The sequence below is a fragment of the Vanacampus margaritifer genome, chromosome 14 (genome assembly GCF_051991255.1).
Source record: "Vanacampus margaritifer isolate UIUO_Vmar chromosome 14, RoL_Vmar_1.0, whole genome shotgun sequence".
Taxonomy (NCBI): domain Eukaryota; kingdom Metazoa; phylum Chordata; class Actinopteri; order Syngnathiformes; family Syngnathidae; genus Vanacampus; species Vanacampus margaritifer.
Genome location: NC_135445.1, coordinates 1225247 through 1246763, shown reverse-complemented (window position 1 = coordinate 1246763; position 21517 = coordinate 1225247). Strand labels below are relative to the sequence as shown.

The 21517-nt window shown below is 44.0% G+C and overlaps 1 protein-coding gene across 9 annotated transcripts in view; it reads left to right on the top strand.

Annotated features, from left to right (window-relative positions):
• The window catches only part of rapgef1b (Rap guanine nucleotide exchange factor (GEF) 1b), a 40463-nt gene that overhangs the window by 11134 nt on the left and 7812 nt on the right, over window positions 1-21517 (top strand). The window contains exons 2-14 of one of the 9 annotated variants that reach the window (XM_077586301.1): window positions 6705-6850; window positions 8016-8194; window positions 9195-9351; window positions 9431-9519; window positions 10687-10848; window positions 11086-11136; window positions 11565-11679; window positions 11980-12163; window positions 12239-12745; window positions 13485-13687; window positions 16272-16433; window positions 19521-19661; window positions 20595-20687. In XM_077586301.1, coding sequence (XP_077442427.1) covers window positions 6705-6850; window positions 8016-8194; window positions 9195-9351; window positions 9431-9519; window positions 10687-10848; window positions 11086-11136; window positions 11565-11679; window positions 11980-12163; window positions 12239-12745; window positions 13485-13687; window positions 16272-16433; window positions 19521-19661; window positions 20595-20687 — 2189 coding nt within the window. Of the gene's footprint in view, window positions 1-6704; window positions 6851-8015; window positions 8195-9194; window positions 9352-9430; window positions 9520-10686; window positions 10849-11085; window positions 11137-11564; window positions 11680-11976; window positions 12164-12238; window positions 12746-13484; window positions 13688-16271; window positions 16434-19520; window positions 19662-20594; window positions 20688-21517 lie in introns of all 9 variants that reach the window. The other 8 variants (XM_077586300.1, XM_077586303.1, XM_077586302.1 and 5 more) reach the window with 8 other exon arrangements.

The following is a 21517-nucleotide window of genomic DNA, read 5'->3' as shown; positions in this document are numbered from 1 at the left end:
TTTTTACAGTATTGAACAACGAACACTTTTTTAAAATGGATCTATTATCGGTCGTATGATTCTTCAAAATGGCCAATGCCGATATTCGTCAAAATGCTGAATATCTCCACTGATAATCGGTCTGTCCCTACATCAAAGATGATATGAATGAATTAAAGGCGAGTTTACTAGATGACACTCTTAAGATCAAAACATCCAAGTCCGCGTCGGCCGCACAGCTGCTTGGAAGGTCCACAAGGTGATGACACCGAGACCTCCGATTGGAGCCCCGGTGGATTTGCAGCGCTTGATTGGACGTGCCTCCGAGCGCTCATCACAGTTCGTGTGTAGCAGCTGTGCAGGATGGACGTCGCAGAGAGAGCGTGAACCAGGTTCCGCTTGAGAAAAAGCCTTGGACGAGAATCAGATGGTGGGAAGGCGTCGTCGTTACATCCCCTGCCATAACAACACTTTGTAAACAGCAACACAACAAAAATCGGATGACGACACGTTGAGGAAATTGCTTGTGCTTTTTATGCTTTTGTGCACTCTCTTGACTGCTGCCTATTGGGAGTTATCCTTCTGGTCATCTCTGGCGTCGGGTTCGAGAACAGCAATCCCCAACCACTGGGTCGTGGGCCAAACGTCTTTGGAAAGGAAAAAAAATCCGCCCAAAGCTAACCCTTTCAAAAAAAAAAAAAAAGAAAGCTGCATTCGAGAGACGATATCTGCAGTCCTACTTAAAAGTACGCATTTATCGCTGTAGGTGATTCTACAATAAAATATCATATTATTATGCGCTAGTATCTTCCTTAACGTGAAACCGATTGCAGAAAACATTGGGGACCGCTGCTTGTCGGGAAATGTGTATTTCATGTTGGCTTTTCCAACAACGGCGTCATAGCAGCCAGTTATGGATCGAGCCTTTTTTGTCAGATACTATGGATGGTTATTATGGATCGCCGCGCTCCGTCGGGCAGCCTTGCTTCCACGCAACAGCGCATCCATCTCATTGATATTTGCTTGTGGCCACTGATAGGGCGCCACTTTGCTTGTCATTGACTTGACGACTGATGGGTCCTTTTTGGAAAATGTCGAGCAAGTGTTTCTCTGTTTTTGGCACTTCCTCTTTGTGTCTCGTGGGCTTTTCCCTTTATTATTGCAGTCAATCAACCATTAACAAAGACGACATTCCAATCCGGGGCTTGCTCGCCAGGCCGTGTCGCAACTCGCGCCGCATTGGTCCTTTCAAGATAAAGCGAGGACATAATTGAGGCAGGAAGTTCACCGCCGCTACTACAATAGAGCGAATAAATAATTCACTTTGCACTCAACTGTTTCCTGTTGAATTTTCCCCCCCCACTCGTTGCATTTCCCCTCCTGCCCCTTCTGCTCATCTTCTCTCACAAGCCTCTCGCATTCCGGTCTTGCTCCAAATCCTGTCCTGGCACTGTGTCCCTGCGATTAGTTTTGACATGAAGCAGGCCTTCCGCCAGACGTTGACAACTTTTATGGACAAATAACGTATTGTTGCACGCAGGGTTGTTGCTAAGTTTGGACAAGATGAAGACACTCCTATGAGGCCAGTTGTTCCGTAGTAACAGACGACGTGTGCGTGTAAACAAACGTCTTTCTAGAGGCCAAACTGCATACCGTGTCAGCGTCAATAGTATTGGAGCAAGATGCAAGCAGCGGGTTCAAAGTTTTACAGATGCCTTTATAAATACATGGAAAAATTTGATCAAAATTGAGAAACTCGTGCGCTTGACACATAATTTGACTTTTTGGTCAGCTTTACATGACATTTCTAAGGGGACTTGTGGAATATCCTATATTTTCAGTGGTGTAAATATGTTAGGGTAACAAGACTGCATGAAAACCAAGGGACACGACTAAAGTGTGTTTTTTTTTTTCTAAATTGTTTTTTTTTTTTAAAGAAAATAAATGTGAAGTATTGTTGGAAGGAGGAGTAACACAAATACAGACTGTAGAAAAAAAATCCAACATTTCTAAAGGATTGGAATTATTCAATTTCCTTGTAAGGTCTAATTTTATAAAGCTGGGACAGGCAGGAAATAATTTTTTTTCCCCACTGATTTTATTGCACATTTATAAATGTTATTTCCTGGGGACACAAATGGCACCCATTCCAAATCAGTGGCTCATCGGCTAAGCAATAGCATGGTGCGATAATTATGGATTTCATATTCATGACTTCTTTTCACTTACCAGTATGACATGTTTTGTTTCCGGTAAAGTTCACACAGCCCCCCCCCCCCACCCCTCCTTATCCTCTGCCCTCCTCACCAGCTGCTATGCCGACCTATCTGACACACACATGCACACTTTCGCTACATGAACGGGAACCGTAAGGGGAGGGGAGGGGGGGGGGGTAGTAGCAGGAGGGGACAGCTGCGTGTGTAACCTTGAGCGCATCCATCGAGGCTGACGACAGCGAAGGACTGACCAGCTGTCCTGTGTAGAAGACACACCTGGACGGGGCCGGCTCACAAGCTCAGACGTCACCTGCCGTTTGTCTTTCTCCTGGTGTCCCGCAGCCATCCTGATCAGTGATTGCCGATGTGGGGAAGGATCCAATTTCACTCAATTTGGTTGAAAAGTATTTATTTCCAGTGTTCCTCCTGTATTGCGATTCATCCTTCGCGTCCCAGTGGCTGTGTCACAGATTTAAAGCCATCATTTTGAAGGGTTTTGATGTACAACGATGCTAATTTCTAGTAGCATGCATGTGACGTTTCACATTATATGTTAGCGTGAAGCTAGGGGAATTTTTGTTCATCTGGACTTCTTAGTGTCAAAGTTCGACGTGGTGTGTCGTTATCACAATCTTCACCTGTTGCAGGTGAGTCTGGAACGCATTGTGGTTCACGATGCTACAAAATACAAATAATGTTTCTTTGTTCCTTTGTCTCTGCCAGTCAATTATAGTGGCAATTAAATGCACTTCCCCTTAATAGCGGAAGGCACAGTTGGCCTGTCTACCTGTTGCCATTCCTACAACAGAATAACAGAGACAAGATCATTATTTCAGTGTATAGACGATCTATGACTTTTTAGTTTGTTTTGTTTGATGGCCTGTCATAAGATTTTTCGGATTTGAGTTTGAAATATGTGCCTTGGCTCAATAAAGCTCGGATAACAAAACACTGCTCTATATTGTCCTTAAACATCTCATCAAAGGCCACTTTTGCTTCATGCTGTGCTTATGAGTGCCGTTTCCCTGAAGAAGTCCTCTTCCTGGTCTTGTGACCAATAAGAGGGCAAATCTTGTGGTGTCCAATGACGCATTTTGGGTATCTTGCATTATTTAACCAGATGAAAATAAATCAAAGATAAGGGTCAGCAGACCGAGCTATCAGTATACATAGAGGCGGATTGGTTCATTTTCAGTTGATTAATAATAACAGTTTTGTGACTGGATTCACAAGCGCTTCCACGTGGTTTTCACAGAAAGTATAATTGCAGAAGTACAACTCGCCGTAGTGAGAATCAGGAACCTGGTTCAGTTCTTCATAAGTGATGACGTGCGCGGCAATCTGCCTTATTCCGCTTGGTTTATTACTAACTCCCTTTTGTACAGAAGAGTGTGTTTTCAGCCTTTGTGTGTTCTGTCAAAGGTGAAAAAAGAAAAGAAAAAAAGTTCAAATATCTCTATGACAACCGAGATGACAAAGATTTCAGCAGGGCTGTGAACTCGAGACAGACCAACAGAGTATAAACACAATCCAGGGGCGAAAAATGTTTTGACACTGCGGTTTCTTCCGCTCGGTGCGCGGCGCTTTAAATTCAGCGTGAGACAAATTCTAGTGGATGACCTCATGGCCTGGTAGAGCAGCAGCCAGTGAGGGAGGCTGCTTGGCGAGGATGCTAAAGGCACCAACATAACTTCCACATGGCATGTACAGTGAAACTCACTCCATCGCGGGTTCTGGGTTTGATGTCCCCGGTATTTCGGGGGTTTTGTTGTTGTTGTTATTCATTTGGACTTTTTGCAGTTTGCCGGAATTTTGCCAGCATGCTGTAGTTGTCTGTCTTAATCTCTTGTGTCACAAAAATATACCTCTATGTGCTGATTCAGCCAATCAGAGCGTCACTATCGTTTTGATAGCCGCTGATTGCCGGTTGTCTCCCTCCAATCGTTATTTGTAGAAATCGCCACTTTTTTTTTTTTTTTTTTCATTGGCAATTATAAAGGAACAAGATGTTGGTGAGCTTTTTTTTTTTTTGGGGGGTGAAATTATATGGGTTGTTTGAACATTTTAGTATTTCCATAATACACACCATGCAACGGTGTTTTGTTTCATGTGTCAGTTTGACAGAAAACTTCAACTGGCCCCGGGACAAATAAAGAGCCTGAAGCAAGCCAGCTTTGCCTCCTATTTGGATAATTGTAATCGTATATTTGCTTTCTCAAAGTGATGTGCGATAATCTGCCGTTTCTTGATAGTGAGAGAGAATGAGAGCAGGCAAAAAGGAGTACTTAAAATATGAGTTTGAGAAGTTTAATTGTGTTTAAATAACTCAAAATGTTTTTAAAACAGGAGTGGTAAGACTATTTTCAAAAGTTTTGTATCCTCTTTGTTTTCACACTAAACGGGTTCGCTTGATGATCTCGATTTCTTGTAAACTGAAGAGGAAAGAGTTGGTGGTCTCCCCTTCTGACCAAAAGGAGGAGGTGGTAACCGGATTGCTTCTTTTGTCGGCGGTGAGTCGGGGCGAGGTGATGCGTGCAGCTTTGAGTGACAAGCCGAAGGGACGTGGAAATGCTGTGGGTGCGTGATGTGTGACGGCCTGCTGTATTGATTGCGGTGGTGACTCAGCGCGCTGATGTCACTCACTGCACATCGTGCATGGGCCGCCTTCCAGCTGTGAAACGTCGTCCGTCGGGGGCCTCTTTAAACTCGGCGTGAACAAAAGGATCCAGTGTGAAAGCATCTTTGCAAAGGATCCTACAGACCACTAATGTCAAAAGGTTTCCACTAAGCAATAAGAGTCGGTACTGTTCACAATGTTGCCTTAAAGGGCAAGTATTATGAAAAATGAACTTTTTAACTTACTTAACTGTTTTCAAAGCACATTTCCCCAAGTAGTAGACATTTTTTAGAGACTTTAGACACTTCAGACTACAACAAAAACTAGATTAAGAAATGACTTGATGGAAATCAGTTATTTGTTTAGAGACGCTCAACTAAGCAACACTGAGTGGTGCTGACTCTGCACGGCTCAAGTTGGACGTCCGTGTCTCTTTTTTTTTTTTGCATGGCATTCGTCATTCACTCCATGAACTGCGCCATTTTTTTTCATGGTTTGTATACCTGAATTTCAAAGGCAAACTGGGTCAGACTCTCCGCCAAGCCTAATGTCAGAAATTTAGTAAAATTGTATGCACATGAACCCCCCTGATTGTTGATTCATGGGCTATTTTGTTGAACATGCGTCACAGACATGTTAAGACTCCTGGGAACTGTTTAAAATGGTGAAAAAATACGGTAACGATAATGATGTGGTAAGCAACCACTGAACTGATCTGCAGGAGTCAAGTCGCTGTGATGTTACTCTGCTAACGCCAGATCAAGATTTACCGTTCCAAACTGTATCTGTCGCGCTCGGTGGAAACGTGGCTTTCACGGATTTCATCGCAATCAAAAGCATCTGGTGTACGCTAGCCACTGCCAAAATGTGGAGGCTAACACGCCCCGCAGCTTTGTGCAGACTTGCGCTCGGCGAAATCCTCTCACGATACGGGCCAGACCAGCCCTAGTCTATTTCAATTCAAGTGGGTGTCCCATGTGCCTGTGATGTGATCCAGACAGATGCGCAGGTCATTTTTATGCTGTGACTCTGAGGATTTCAGACTTAAGGTGCTAGCTCGCGAGCTAACCGGCGCCTCTTGGCCAGCGAGCATTTCCACGGCATCACCTCCTCACTTCAAATTTAAATAGCTGCACCGACTAGAAATATTCTGCCAATTGTGGCATTCAGGGAAGGTGCATTGTTCCGCTATAGGCACAGCTAGCTTGCTAGCTGTACATATATAAAGATGCTGAAGAGAAAAATCGTGAAAATTGAAATGGTGAAAAACAATTGAATAATAGTGCACCACAATTCAGCACGACATAGTTGTCAGTCTCAGGCACATTTTCAGCAATCATCTTCAAACATGGATAATATAACTACAGTAATTTCTGGACTATAAGGCGCACCCGACTATAAGCCGCGCTAGCCAAATTTGTGGAATACTCGAGTTTAGTACAAATATAAGCCGCACCCGACTGTAAGCCGCAGGTGTTTTAATGTTACAGCACCTGGTTCCCACTTTTCCATAATGAGGGTGCAAATTTTCTCGCTATCGTTCTGTCTCCTTTGTAGTGCGCCCCCTTGTGATCTGATCAGTGTCGAATGCAAGACTTAAGACTTAAGGGTCTAATTGTATTCATTACCCAATGATGTTCATGTGCTACAAAGGAGGCTGTTCTTCATCTTCATATCACGGCACTTGACGAGCGCAAGAAACCAGGAGATTTATCCGCCAAGATAACATTTGAGCGCCATCAACACTGACGTTTCGCGTTCTTAAAAACTGCGCGGGTGTCGGGCCGCGATTTTAAAGACGACAGCATCTGGTTTCTTCCTCAATCTCTCGAGCATGATTGACCGCAACTTTTTTTTTTCTTTCTTCTCCCACTTTCACCCTCCGTCCGTAGACTCGCAGCGGTCCCATCTGTCCTCATTTACCATGAAGCTGATGGACAAGTTCCATTCTCCCAAGATCAAGAGGACGCCATCCAAGAAAGGCAAGCAACTGCAGCCCGAGCCGGCGGCCAAGTGCACCGAAAAGCCTGCTAACAAGGTAAGTGTGCGTGCATCGTGCATCCAATTTGTCGACCCCCTGTGCTTGTTTGTGACTTTTTTTCCTGTTTTCCCGTCTCTTGTTTTCGGCTGTCCATTTTCTATTGTGTGTGTTGTTACTGTGCTGGTTCCCACAGCTTCCCAGTCCCAGGTGTCAAAACCACTTAAGAGATGAATAGAAGTGCTTTTGTTTCTTAAAATGGACTTATCCGCTCATTCTTTAACATTTTTGGATTGTATTGTCGATTATGATGTTTCCCTGCTATGTACAGTAATTATTCCCATAGACTGATCATTTTCATGGTCAATTTAAAAAATTTGAAATTCCCCAAATTGTACATTATATTACCATGTTAAAAATATTAACCATATTAAAAAAAACAGCCTTAGAATACCTCTCCCATGTACTTCAAACGCATTTAAAGTTACATACCATATTGGTGAAAAAATTAGCATAGATGTTACGCACACATGGAACAGCAACGCATACAAGCTAGTGTTGTCACTATCGACTTTTTTCAAATCGGTTAATCGACTAATCGGATTCATTTTGGTTTTGCATTAAAGTGTATTAAAAAGCCTTTTACCCCTCTGATTACAGTTTATTAACTAGTGATTGATGTTTATTTTGTACTTCGTATTCATATAGTGATTTAAAAAAAAAAAAAAAAAGGGTTATTGATGTTGTACTATGTTAGCGGTTTGGTCATTGTTTTCCAACGTAAAAACAGATGTTTGCAAATGTCTTATTTTGATTAAACACAGAAGATGATCAGTCTTCTTTCATGAAGGACTACAGAAATCAGTGAACAATTACCAGTACTGTTGAGATGCTGAAATCAGAGGATTTGGACAATTTTAAATTAAGAAATGGCTCCAAACTATTACTGGATTATTAAAATAGTTGTCGCTTAATTTGGGAATCGATTACTTCTCAATTAATCGATTAATTTTAACAGCTCTAATACAAACAGAGCATACAATAATACAGACATAGATTTTCTTGGCTCTGTGGAAAAACATATAATAAAAGGTCCCGAAAAAAACACAAACAAAACAAAAAGTGATTGCTCAAAAAATGTGCTCTATAGCAGCAACAACGATGAAACATGATTTTTTTTTGATTTTTTTTAATCTCACTATCTGTTTTGTTTTTCCCCACCCAGAAGGTGAGTCGACTGGAGGAGCACGAGAAGGAGGTGGTCAGCGCACTTCGCTACTTCAAGACCATCGTGGACAAGATGGTAGTGGAGAAGAAGGTGCTGGAGATGCTCCCCGGCTCAGCCAGCAAAGTGCTGGAGGCCATCCTGCCTCTGGTTCAGGGGGAGGCCCGCATACAGCAAAGGTGAGTGAGCTTCCTTTGTTTTGTTTTTCTCTCATCCTTGCCGGATGGCAAGAATGCACAGCAGACACGTTCGGACTAGTTGGATGTAGACTGATGATTTGAATCTCTCTGAAGTGTGTGGACCGCGATGACGCAGTCAGTCTGGCACTTGTTGACTCGCCTTTCGTGCAGGAGTGTTAGAAATGAACGTGTTATTCCTCAATTTTGTGACCTGCCTCAGACAATACGGTGGCAATTTGGTCTGAAGAGACGGAGGGAGGCGCTGCAGGATACAAATAATGCAAACAAGAAGTTTGGGATGGACAATTCAGAATGACGCTAAAATGACAGGTGGACTTAAGCTGACCTATAACTTTTGACTGCAAATGTCCAACTAGAATATTTGAGCCATTAAAGTTAAAGTAGACTACTTCTCGGACTTTCTGTGACTCTTCCGGTCTCTGCATACCATGGAAAAGGTTATATTAGGTGACACTTTTTGGTTGTAGTCTATCTCTGAATGGATCATTGACGTGTGCTTGCGCTGTTCAACACCTTCTGATGAGCTCATGCCGCACACAGCGAGCTAAGAACATCGCAGAGTCTGCGTCATTGCACACCAAATAAGCCAAACTGGTCCCATATATGAAAGATTGTTCTGACTCATGTGCCCGTCTCTACCACAGTCTGATGCCTATCTATACATTTGTGGTCTTTTCAAACCCGACATGAGGCTGACTAGTGTCATGACACCGAGTGTCTCTAAACCAGCCGCAGCGTGTCGTGACAGGCCTTTGCCACACCTCGTTGTTGCGCCAGCCGTGATCGAGATATAGAAACGTTTATACCTATGAAAACACATTTCAACTTATGAACACAGGCTTTTCTTAGCAAACCATATACCATATTTCACCTAACCAATGTCTATTAGCTTAATCTTAACATATACAGTGGACATCTGCTTTTTAGAAGAAAAGCAAATCACCCCAAGTCCAACCTTATTCTCGCCCGCTCTCCACAGTTCAGCGTTGTCTTCCTGCCACGACCGCGTGTACCAGAGTCTCGCCAACCTCATCCGCTGGGCCGACCAGGTGATGCTGGACGGCATCGACCTGGACGACAAGGAGAACGTGACTTCGGTCACCAACGTCATCAAAGCGGTGCTGGACGGCGTGAAGGTAAACGCGTCACGTCACGTCACGTCACCACATTTATCAAAGACGCCGGTGTTCAAAATGGACGCCGTTGCGGTAACAGGAGCTGGTGAAGCTGACCATTGAGAAACAAGAGCAGCCGTCGCCCACCAGCCCAAACAAACCGGCGCCGCCCGTCACCACGGCGGACAGGTGAGCATACTTGTGTGATGCTGGAACTTTCAAAAGGGAGAGTTTTTCATAGCCCAAATTGAGGTGAATTTGGTTTACTAAAATTCAGAAAAAAAAATACACATAAGAGACAACCTTCTATTTTGTGAATACCTGATTCACAAAAGGTCAAATTCATACATTATTTCCATTGGAAAGTTTCCAGTTGTGAAAGTTTTGAACTTTTTGGAACCCTAGGCTTAGGGCTGTGCAATTAATCGAAATTCATTTGCAATTTCAATTATTACACTCCACAATTACAAAATTGGCATAGTTGTAAACAAAAATAAAAGATTTTTAATGCTAATTATGTATTCTTTCAATTTATGTATTTGCACCTTTTTTACTTTAAAATTACTAATTTAATGAATCTTGTTTAGTCCAAAAGGAACTTGCATAATAATTACAGTGTTTCAAAGTCATTTATTTGTCTTAATATTTTTTACATGTTTAAACATGTTCTTGTTTTGTACCAAAAACAAATGATTATTATAATAATTATAATTTCTGGACTATAAGCTGCTAATTTTTTCACTTGCATTCAACCTCGCGACTAATACAAAGGTGCGGCTTATCCATCAGATCACAAGGGGGCGCACTATAAAGGAAGAGCAAGAGCGTCAGGCAGAGCAAAACAAAACAAATGAGGCCAAATACAGTAGGAGAAACAATTTGCACCCTCATTATGGAAAAGAAAGTAGCGGGAACCCGGTGCGGTAACATTAAAACACCTGCGGCTTACAGTCGGGTGCGGCTTATATGTGGAACAAACTCGAGTATTCCCCAAATTTAGCTAGCACAGCTTATAGTCAGGTGCGCCTTATTGTCCAGAAATTACTGTAATCGTGATTGTTAAAATGTTATTCAAGTAAGTTGGGATTAATTTTTTTTTTATCATTTAACTTTCCTTAACCAGGAAATGACCAAGAGACTAAAATGCCACCATTAAAAACAAAGTATATTTTTAAAAAGGAAAAATAAAAATAAATAGCACTCCACATTATTGTACTTGTACACAGGCAGATATTTCAACCTCCTCTTTTTTTCATTTCATAAAAAATTCTGAAAATTGATGGCCTCTCTGGACATTTCTGAACATTTATTCCTTATCTCTCACGCTTGTTGCCATTTTTGCTCCCTGGTGTGTAGTAGCAGCAGCGTTCCTTCTGAGGCGCCCTCGATAGAGCGTGAATCGGAGGCGGTGAAGACGGCTCCGGCGGCGGCTCCCGCCGAGGCCCCCTCGGACGTGCCCGACGAGGACGTAGCGCCTCCAAAACCGCCGCTGCCCGAAGCCAAGATGGCGGAGCTCAGGTATACTTTTTTGTGTTTGTGACCATCTACAGATGATTTGTATTTGATGAATGAGAATCCTCGGCCCAGTTTAGTGAAATTGGACTGATGATCTCGCACGACACGGTGGTTGTGAATCACAGAAGATGTAAGGGGGGGGGGGGGGGTGTCGTGCTCCCCTCGTGCCGTTTTTCTTGTCCTGTTTGTGCTGTCTCAACCTGTTTCATCCTTTGTCTCCCTTTTGGCTTCTGGGCACAGAGCACAGTTGAGTTGTGACGCTGGCCAAAGGAAGCCCACTCACAAGGAGAAGTATGTTAGCCTAATGGATCACATGTGACCATTATAACATCTTACCCAAGACCCTCCAACCCACCCCACCCAGGCACAACAAACCCCTCATAAAGCTTTGGATGGGATGGACCCGCACCCGCATGGTTTCATTCTTTCAGGCTTTTTTTTTTTTTGTGTGTTGAACAGTCCTCGAATCCCCCCCCAAAATGCATGAGTGTGTGCGGCTGAGCGGATGCGGCGCCCTCTCATTGGCCTCCATCGCACATCGCGCCCCGCCCATTGCCCCGTGTCGACCTAACTCATGTCAAAATGCCGCTGTGACGAACACAACCTGCGAGCCGCTTAACTCTGAGAATCCTCTTGTGTGTCTGATGGACGTGCATTGTTTTTTTGTTGACTGTCCCGCTTATTTATTCTCTGCACGTGCGTGTGTTTATCGGCAACAGCCCCCCACCGGCCCTCCCGCCGAAGAAGCGGCAGTCTGCCCCGTCGCCAACGCGCGTGGCGGTGGTTGCCCCCATGAGCCGGGGGTCCAGCTTGCCCTGCAGCGTCCACAGACAGGTCGGTTTGAGGCAAATGCATTGACGAAGTGCAGTTTATTTTGAAATCGCAGGTGGATGCGGAAGACTTGATGCTGTAAATTGGATTGGAAATGTAGAATGAGAGTGTGAAACTTATTATTGTACATTTAGTGCAGATATAAAATTTGTGATTAATCATGAGTTAACTATTGAAGTCATGTGATTAATTATGATTAAAAGTGTTAATCGCCCGACAGCCCTAATAATGATTCGGTATGTAATGTATAACGTAGAATGAAGCCCGTGTGTGTGACAACCGAAGCGTCTTTCGCTGCAGCAGCACGACTACGAGCAGGAGTTTCTCCAGCGCCGCTTCTCCGGGGGCAGCCAATCGTACGGCGGGGACTCTCCGCGCCTGTCTCCCTGCAGCAGCATGGGCAAACTCAGCAAGTCGGACGAGCAGCTCTCGTCCATGGAGCAGGACAGCGGCCAGTGTTCGCGGAACACCAGCTGCGAGACGCTTGGTAAGATGACAAATTTGCTCCTGCGGGGATGACCAATGGCGAGCATGCGTAACCGGTTGTCTTTTTACTTTTCAGACAACACGGAAAACTACGACCCCGACTACGACTTCCTCCACCAGGACCTGTCCGTCGGGGATAGCCTGCCCCCGATCCCGGTGGGCGGTTGCCTCAGCCCGCTGCCCGAGTCGCACAGCGAGTCGTCCTCGCCGGTCCCCGGGCAGCATCCGACGCACCCCCGCTTCAGCGCGCCTCCCCACCAGCAGCTGGCCGAGTACTGGACGCCGCAGCCCGGCCACCCCAACCCCCTGTCACGCATAAGCGCGCCGCCCGCGCTGCCCCAGAAGAAGCGCCGCAGCACGCAGACGCCGCCCTTCCCCGACGGCGGCTCCAAGTTGTACGAGCGCTACCCCTCCCAGTACGACAACCTGTCTGAGGAGGAGCCGCCGCCCTTCCCGCTTTTCACGCCCATCTCGCCCATGCCGCAGACCAACGGCGGCGTCTTCGTCGCACAGTACATTTGCGGCGAGAACGCCGATGTGCCTGCCAGCCCGCCGCCGCTTCCGGAAAAGAAAAGCAGACACAGTAAGTATGACGGAAAAAGAGCCTCCTTTTGACCTGTGTCAGTTTTCATTCCTTTTACAATACGGGGGAGGTACGAGCGGTGGATTTGGGAAGGGAGTGACTGGCGGCGTTTTGTCAGCGCATCGCTGAGGCGTAGATTATGTCAAGGAAATATTCAACAGGAAGAGAATACCAGGATGTGCTACAATGGCTCCAGCTGCAGGGCCACCGAAGGGCAAGGTTTGGTCATTTCCTGACACGCCTTCTACATCACTTCCTGCGCATTGATGTCATTCCATGCATTCTTCCCGTTGTAAGGATCAACTTATAGCTCCACGACAGTAGGAGGGCGATGGGTTCAGAGTTAGAAAGCGGCTACTTACCTGATTTTCTGTCTGGCTCATTGGCCTTTTTTTTATATTTTTTCTTTTTTTGTATTTTTTGCTTTTCTTAAGAACTAAAATGCTAACGTGCAGTTGTGCGCAATAAGTTGCTGAGCACCATCAGAAGTTATGGAAATTTAACAGGAGGAAAATTGTGTTTCTTCAAAAACAAGGATGTTAGACGTTAGAATGGTTGATTGGTTGAGAAATATTGAATTTGAGTTGAATTTGTTCAATTTCTCCATGAATTTGGGAATCTTGTCATTTGATCAACAGTGACCGTGTGCTATGCCTCCCATGTGCCAATTTCTACCCAATCTGCGTGTGAAGTCGACTAAACGCCGGCAGTTGCTAACCCGCGCGTGCTCTGTGCGCAGTCCTGCAGTACATGCAGTTTGTGGAGGACTACTCTGAGCCGCAGCCGTCCGTCTTCTACCAGATGCCGCAGAGCGAGAGCATCTACGAGCAGCGCAACAAGCGCTTCCAGGAGGTCTACGGCTTCAACGACTCGTTCAGCAGCACCGACTCGGTCCACGAGCCGCTCCTGCCGCCTGCGCTGCCGCCCAAGCAACGGCAATTGGTAAGAAGTCCAGATACTCGTCCACGGGCTTTTTATTGACACCTGTGCTTGTGCGCATTTTTTGTGGCGAGCAGTGATTCTCAACTGGTGGGTCAGGAAACACCAAAATCTTCAACCAAACTGTAAAATTGTGTCTCGTGAAAGTCCTTAGCTTAATGCTAACATATTAAACACCATAGACAGGCTAATGGAAATTGCATAGATGTTATAGTAATTCTGAACCTTTTCTGAACTGTTAACTTTTATAAAAGTGGGTCGCCGCTGGGCAACAGTAGGAAAATGCCGGTCCCAGTTTGACGACAGTTAAGAAGCACTGGTCTAAATGAGGTTTCTGGTGGAAAGCCTCATCTGCTTTTCTCAGGCCATTTTAATTGATAAAAAAATAAATACTTGCAAACAGTCAATGAGTACATCATAAACGGAGCATAAAGGAAAACAAAGAGGATAAATACAAAATCTTAAAAAGTTCCACTTCTTTTTTTTAACAACTTTTTTCCCCCACACATAAACAAACATGATCTCGCCGGTGGGGAAGCCAATCCACGCCGGCTTTTTTTCTTCTTCTTTTTTAAGAACTTGAGGTATGTGATTAAAAGTGACGTGTGTAGAGGACGACGTAAAACTTTGTTTACTAACAGACACGCGCGAGCGCGGAGCCGGAGAAATACACAAATCTTCACTTTGGCCGGAGTTTTTCGAAACCTTCGTTTGTAAAAAAAAAAAAAAAAAACCCGCAGACTTGTGGATGATGGCAAGCCGCAGAAAAATATCTCCCGTTTGCAAAAAAAGCCGGCTACGTGTATACATTGCCTCAGAAGCTGCTCTCCTCTCTCGTTATCTCCTCCAACAATTTGCCTCCTTATCTTCGCATCGCCGTTCTTGTAGCTGAAAGCAGACGTCTGCGCATGGCTGGTGTCATTTGGAGATAAGACTTTATCACAAACTCCAGTCCATCTATCTTGAGCAGAGCTTGAATAGAAAGAAGAGGAACCATTTCTTACTTTTTTTTCCTCGCGCTTGCGCCATCCAATAGCTCAACACACCCAGCATCAGTGATTTTTCTATTTAAAGCTGTAGTCAAATGAGTTTCCTTAGACATGAGATCTGTAAATCTGACATTGCGTTAAAACTAAGAAGACTGTGAGTGAACAAATAGAAAGTTCTTCTCTGAAAAGGAGCCAAATGGCAAAATGATGTCCACGTCACTCACCAGGCCAGACCCCGCCTTTTAAAGCAATGCTCTTGCATTCAAGTCACAGATACTACAGAAGATACTACAGAAGACCTTGAGGTTGGGGAATCAAAACGGGCAAAAATAATACCTGCACCTCACACACAGCTTGTGTTACTGTTAAATAATGCACAATTTATTTGTTCCCATTTAATTGATAAAATAATCGGTAGAATTCTCTATTCTAAAAAAATACTCAATAGCAGCATCCCTAATTTGAAGCCTCGTCATTGCAAAGTGGCTTATTAGCAGGTTGCAACAGATACAGAGCGACTGGGAAATTCTCAGAAAGGCGTACAAATTTGATGTCCATTTTTGAGCTCTTGCCATCAAGCCGAATCTGGCCTCGTGTTTTGGACTCATCATAATAATCCTGTTTGCCTCCGTTGGAAGCTTGTGCACCAACCTTTACATGCTTTAGCGACTTTGCACAGCTTTGGCGAGAAACAAAAAAAAAAAATGGGGAAAAGTCATTTCCGCTGCCGTGTGTGTGTGTGTGTGTGTGTGTGTGTGTGTGTGTGTGTGTGTGTGTGTGGAAATTATGGCGGGGGAGAGAGAGGGAGAAAAAAATCTGATCCGATCATATTGGCCCTGTTTGGAAAGTGCTTTAGTTGGCCTCAATTCCGTAAGACTCTTAAAGCCGCGAGCATTAAAGGATGGTTCAGTGGACTGTCACCATAGACGGGAAAATGAGGCCCGCATTTTAGTCACGTGACAGCCTGGCATTGGAGCTTTCAAGGGAAGATGAACCCAATGACACGTGGGCTGTGAATCATTCACTCGTTCCTTAATCACTATATATGGATTTTTTTTTAGTTGACTAAAAAGTCCACTAAAAATGACTGTAATAGTGATTAGGGAGTAGGGAATGATCAATGATACCAAACCGAAATCATTTAAGATTCCTATTCCTGTTTATTCCAGTAAGAACTGTTAATTCCTATGGAAAGTTTACGACTTTTTTTTTACAAAATTTTGCTACCACAGCCACAAACTGGCTTGAACTGGAAAATCATCTAAGTCGAATCGAATTGTTCCACTCTCAAATCGAGCCTTGAACCATTTTGCACCCCACATATTGAAAATTGTATCAAATCTTTTTTTCGTAGTAAGATGCACACTCTTACTAGCCACATTATGAGGGGATAACCAATACACAACAACTTGACAGCACTGCCTGTGACACTCTTCACTCACTCACTATGCTCTCTCTCCCCTTACTCAATTTCCACTAAACTCTGAATACGTCTGGCTTCACTAGTTTAATCAACTTTGTCCTTCCTTTTCTCCTCATCTCTCACTCCCTTGTGCTCCCCCCTCCTTCCTTGACTTTCCACAACTTTCCACCTCTAGGCTTCGCACTCCTCCTCCCCCTCTTCCTCCTCCTCTTCCTCTCTCTCCTGCCACCTCCAGCCGTCTGTGGCGGCCATGGAGGAGGCGGGCTCTGGGCTGGGCCTCAGCATGTCCGTCTCTAACTCCTACCTGATTGGCCAAGCCGCCTTGACCACGCCCTCGGTGAGTGTCCATACGTGACACGGTTTGCACTTTGAACGTTTGAGGCTCGTCTTTTTTTTTTTTTTTTGTTTGCTCCCCAGCTCAATTACTCAAGTGTCAATCATGCTTTGTTGGGGCCATCTTGTTTGTTTGTCGCATCAAGTACAGTACAGATTGTGTGGGGGGAAAAGTAATTTGTAGAATTACAAGTACACATTCATCAAGCAGACTCTGAAATGCACTTAAGTACAAAAGTGAAAGTGAATTTTTACTGCTCCTACTTTTACAGTAGAAGAAAAATTGCCGGACACGCCATCAAAACATGTTCCCATAGTTTTGCTAATGTGAATAGGCTAACAAAAAATGCTAAATATGCTAAAACAAGATACATCTTGTATGTGTTTTTTTTTTTTTTTTTTTTTTTTCAATTACACTGGGGGAACTGAGCTCTGCCGTAAATAATGGAAATTGTCGAGTTATAGTTATAATTGGCCTGTTGTTGTCACAAGAGGGCACTTTTTCATTATCATCACATCCGATTGGACATCCTCCCTGCTTTCCCGGTCACTCTACCGGTTTAATGCTAGGTACTAAGCTAACTTGTTCCGCAGTAGCTATTTAAGATGGCTAAACACTGACCCTCAACAGTACACAAGCACTCCTCTTTATCACTAATGCTCACCTTCATGGTGGCAAATAAGCTACATATCTGATTAGTATTGTTTTCGCTAAAGCAGGGCGAGAAGCAGCTCGTCTAGTCATGTGATTTTTGTAATAACTACCATTTCTTCAACCGTTCTTTGCAGTTGAGAGGCTGCATCAAAGCCTTCTGTATGCTCTAGCCCAAAAAAAACGTATAAACAGTTCTTTGGGACACTTAAAACATTTAAAATAGAACGTATTTATACGTTTTTTTGGGGGAGCAAATGAGTTCATTATGCCTTTGATATAGCAACTGTATATTTCCTTGGTTACTTCTTGCCACTGATTGTGACCAGTCGCAGCCGAGCCACTGCTTCTTGGTTGACCCCGCGGTGTTCGAGGTCCTCCCTCGGGTGGAGCGGTGGCGGGGGGGTGCGTCCCTCTCGCGGAATGCCGCACCAGATGGACCTGATGGAAAACAAATTCCTCTCGCTTCTGCTCATCTTTCCATGTCGCCTTTTCTTCTCCTCCTTCCAACTGCTTCTCTCGCTCCCCCTTTGTGGCGTCTCTTCCCCCCCCCCCCCCCTATCCTCGTGTGTTTGTGTGGAATGTTTGCGTTCCTCACGCCCCGGGGGCATAAAGTTTTCGCGGGGGGGGGGGGGGGGGTAGTATGCTAAGGAAAGGTGTCATGTGTAAGTCAGTTCGCTGGGTTATTCCCAGTGTGGGTGTGTCTCCATTACATAATTTAAAGTGAACCGCCACTTTATTGCGGATTTTATTTTGTTAGTGAGAATTTATGCCTGTGAGTAATAGCGCATGTTTGTATGCGTCGCTGCTCGTGTTTGTTTAAGTAGCAATCGTTTGAAATTGTGTAATGACAGTAATATGGATGCTTGCTAATTTGTGTTAGCTCATCTGCAGCGTTTTGTGTCGGATGCAAGCATTAAGCTCGTTGACATTGTTTGAGTGTTAAAACATACGTTTGATGGTCTTGTGTTTGATATGCCAGTTTTACAGTAAATTTTTCCGCCTCTTATTTGGAAAACTGCAAGTTAGTCTGCTTTTTATTTGATCAAAGTGATGCGTTTTAGAATTAGATTTAATTTCAATAATTTTAGATGGAAATGCATCATGTCAATGAGATGTCCCCACGATGGTACAAAGACGTGCGTGCGTGCGTGCGTGCGTGCGTGCGCATTTGTCAGCGTGCTGGTATGAGCTGAAAGGCAGCTGGTATTTGCAACATGTTCACACTGGTTAGTGCTTAGCTCCCTGCAAATAGACAGACATCATTTCAGTTGGCAATGCGCGCGCTCTTTCTTAAAGGTACATCATCACATTTTGCCAAATGAGTAAGACACGCCTTAATAAAAGCACAAAAACATCACCTGCCATGATCAGTGGGATGTCAAATTCCGTTTGACCTTTTTCCAGCACACACACTTTCACTTTGGCCAGCCCACAGCATCCCCTGCTGACGAGATTGAAATTGCAAGTCACAATTTCAATTGAAGAAGAGCTGAGCTTTTATGGAGCTTTTGTTAAAGTAAAGTATGTGCAGACAAACAGCTGACGTGAACAATACAAACACTATTTTTAATCCAGATTTTTTGCAAAAAAAGTAATTCATCAACTTTAAAGTTCCTTAGAAGATGTTCTTTTTAATATATATATTTGGGTAAAACAACATTTTTTTTTCTCTCTGGTGAAGTCAGTTTCTTTTACATATTTTATTCCCTGAAAAATTCTATTTTATTTTTCTGAGGAAGGCAGCAGTCATGGCCGAAACTAGTCAAGGTAAAGCACAACTTTTTTTTGTCTTTAGAAAAAAAAACATAGGACTACATAGATTTGTAGGCAAGATGAACTTTTCCTTAACCTGAAAAAAAAAAAGTCCGATTTTTCACAGGGAAAAAAAGGCCTAGATTTTAAGGGGGGAAAACAAATTATTTTTGGGGGGAAAGTCATATTTTGAAATGAAGTAAATGCATAAATAAATAAAATAGTATGGCTGTTTTTATATTTGTTTGTCACAATTTTCCTTGTCTTCTGATTTCAAATTCACTTTATTTGAAATAGTGATCATAACATTTAAATGCAGGGGCAATTTAGCTTACACAATATGATGAGGTGATAAAAGATTGATTTGACAGTCATGCCACGATGTGGCCTGCTGTGAAAATGAGTTTGAGACCTCTGATGAAACCGCTGCCGTGCCGTCTGTTTTCTACTTCATCAATGCTGTGCGATGCATTTTGTGTTCACACCCACATCTTGTCCTCATCCTCGCGCGGGTCAACGCTATCCGAAGCATCTCTTCCGCCTCTCACTCGCTCTCCACCTCTGGTTCCACCGTCTTCATTTTTTTCAAGCGATCTGATCTCTTGGCTCTTTGTTTTCTTCTTCTTCCTCCTCCTCCTCCTCCTTTTTTCTTGCTTCCGCTCTTCCTGGCGAACCTTCCCGCAGAGCGTGGACCAAGCCGCCTTGACCAGCGCCGCCGACGGCAGCGGGGGAGGACCCGGGCCCGGGAGCTCCCCGTCCGGCTCGGCCGCAGCGGTGGCGGCCTGTCCTCCCTCCGAGTCGTCTCACGGTGACTCTCTCCACGTGGTGAGGACGGATGTTGTGGACGTTGAGCGCTCGGAACGGGCTTGTTAGATTGTGATGTTGAAGAAGACGAAAAGGAGAGGAAAAAAAAGCAGTCAGCGGTGACCTGCTGAAATCTTGCTCATGAGCACTCTGGCTGTGTTTAGAGTCATTCACTAATTCCTAACTCCCTAATCATACGGGATCAACATAAATGTTCCATCATATGTGAAAATCTGCAATAGAGCAGCCATATAAAAATATTATTTTATTTAGTTTTCTCCTCCCCACACACCTTAAGCACATTGAAACTTGTTAATTATAAATTATGTTCTAAATTCAAGTTAAATAAATTAATTACAAATAAACTTATGTCTAATGAATTATTTATTTTTTTATCATTTAAGAAATATGTTATAATAAGCTAATGTGTGGGAGAAGGAGGGGATCAGCTTGTTTGAATAAAAATATTGTGTTCCGTTACATTTTTTTGCTGTCACATATCGACACCTTCTTAAAATAATCACCCAAGTCATCAGATTTTTCAGGAAACACCCCAAAAAATGAACCATTTGCATCATGAGGACTGAGAGGATTTAGGCAAAAATAATAATTTTTGCGACAACAACAAAAATACTTTTTTACGAGTGTGACGATATGCAATAATGGGTAACTTGTATTGCTTTTCTCATGTCATCGGTTGTTCACTACTTTTCAAGATGTATTGTTGGAAACAAAATCATGGCTAGGGAGTGATTCCGAACACAGCCTTTTACTCATTGTCCACTAAGAATGGCAGTGGAGCATGTTTTCCTACTCTGCATGCACTCTAGTGACACCTGGTGGCCGTGATGATGCTGAGCCTGGACCCCCCTTCCCCCCGAAACAAACAAAGCCCCTCACTTCACACCACTTTCACGCTGCCTCACGTCTCGGTTTTTTTCCCCCTTCCTTTAGAGCGAGAGTGCAAATGACGAGGGTGGGGAGGGCGAGTACGTCAACTTGTACTCGTCCAGCCAGGCCAATGGCGAGCTACCGCTCTCCCTCAGAGTAAGTAGTAGGAAGGTCGGAAGAAGGTGTTGACTTGGGTCGTCACGACAGGGTGCAAAGCAAATGAGCTTCCGATTGAACCGTGGAAGTGGCGGCATCGCGATGCGAATGTGGCGAGCATGGCTTCCTCACATCGGAACTGGCTTGCGCGCTTTCCTCCCAGGCTGCTCGTCATGGCCGCCTTTGCTGCTAATGATGCTAACCTCCAAGCTAACATCTCACACGTTGCCGCTTTCAAAAAACATGATATTTACCAATATCCCCCACCCATCCTTGTGAAATATTTGTGCACGTGGGACAGTGAGTGTACAGTTATGTGGTTGTCACGATTCCTTTTGGTGTTTGGGCACAATCTGTGTATCATTTGTTTACATTTTTAAGAATGTGAAAAAACAGACACATTATTTTTAAATGTAAGGCAAGGCAGCTTTATTTTGATAGCACATTTCATACACAAGGCCTAACCCGATGCAAAAACAAACAATTTAACAACAAAAAAAAACAAAAACATTTTATGCTCCCCTCAACTAGCCAAAATTCAAAAGCAGGCCACATGAGGGAGTTCGATGTTAAAAGGAAACTCTAGGCAAACATTTTCTGGCAATATTTTCCACGTGCTCCCACTCGTCTAAACATTCTGATTAATATACCATCGTCACGGCTCACATGTTTTCTGCATTCGGGCAAGTGACGGTTCGTAACGCAAACCGAGGGCAATTTGACGTCAATTTCAGTGAACAGCAGAGGGCGGTACAGGACAAAATGGCAGCCCTCAGTGGTTGAAAATGGATGGATGGATGTATGAATCTGATGAATTCTTATTCCTCAAA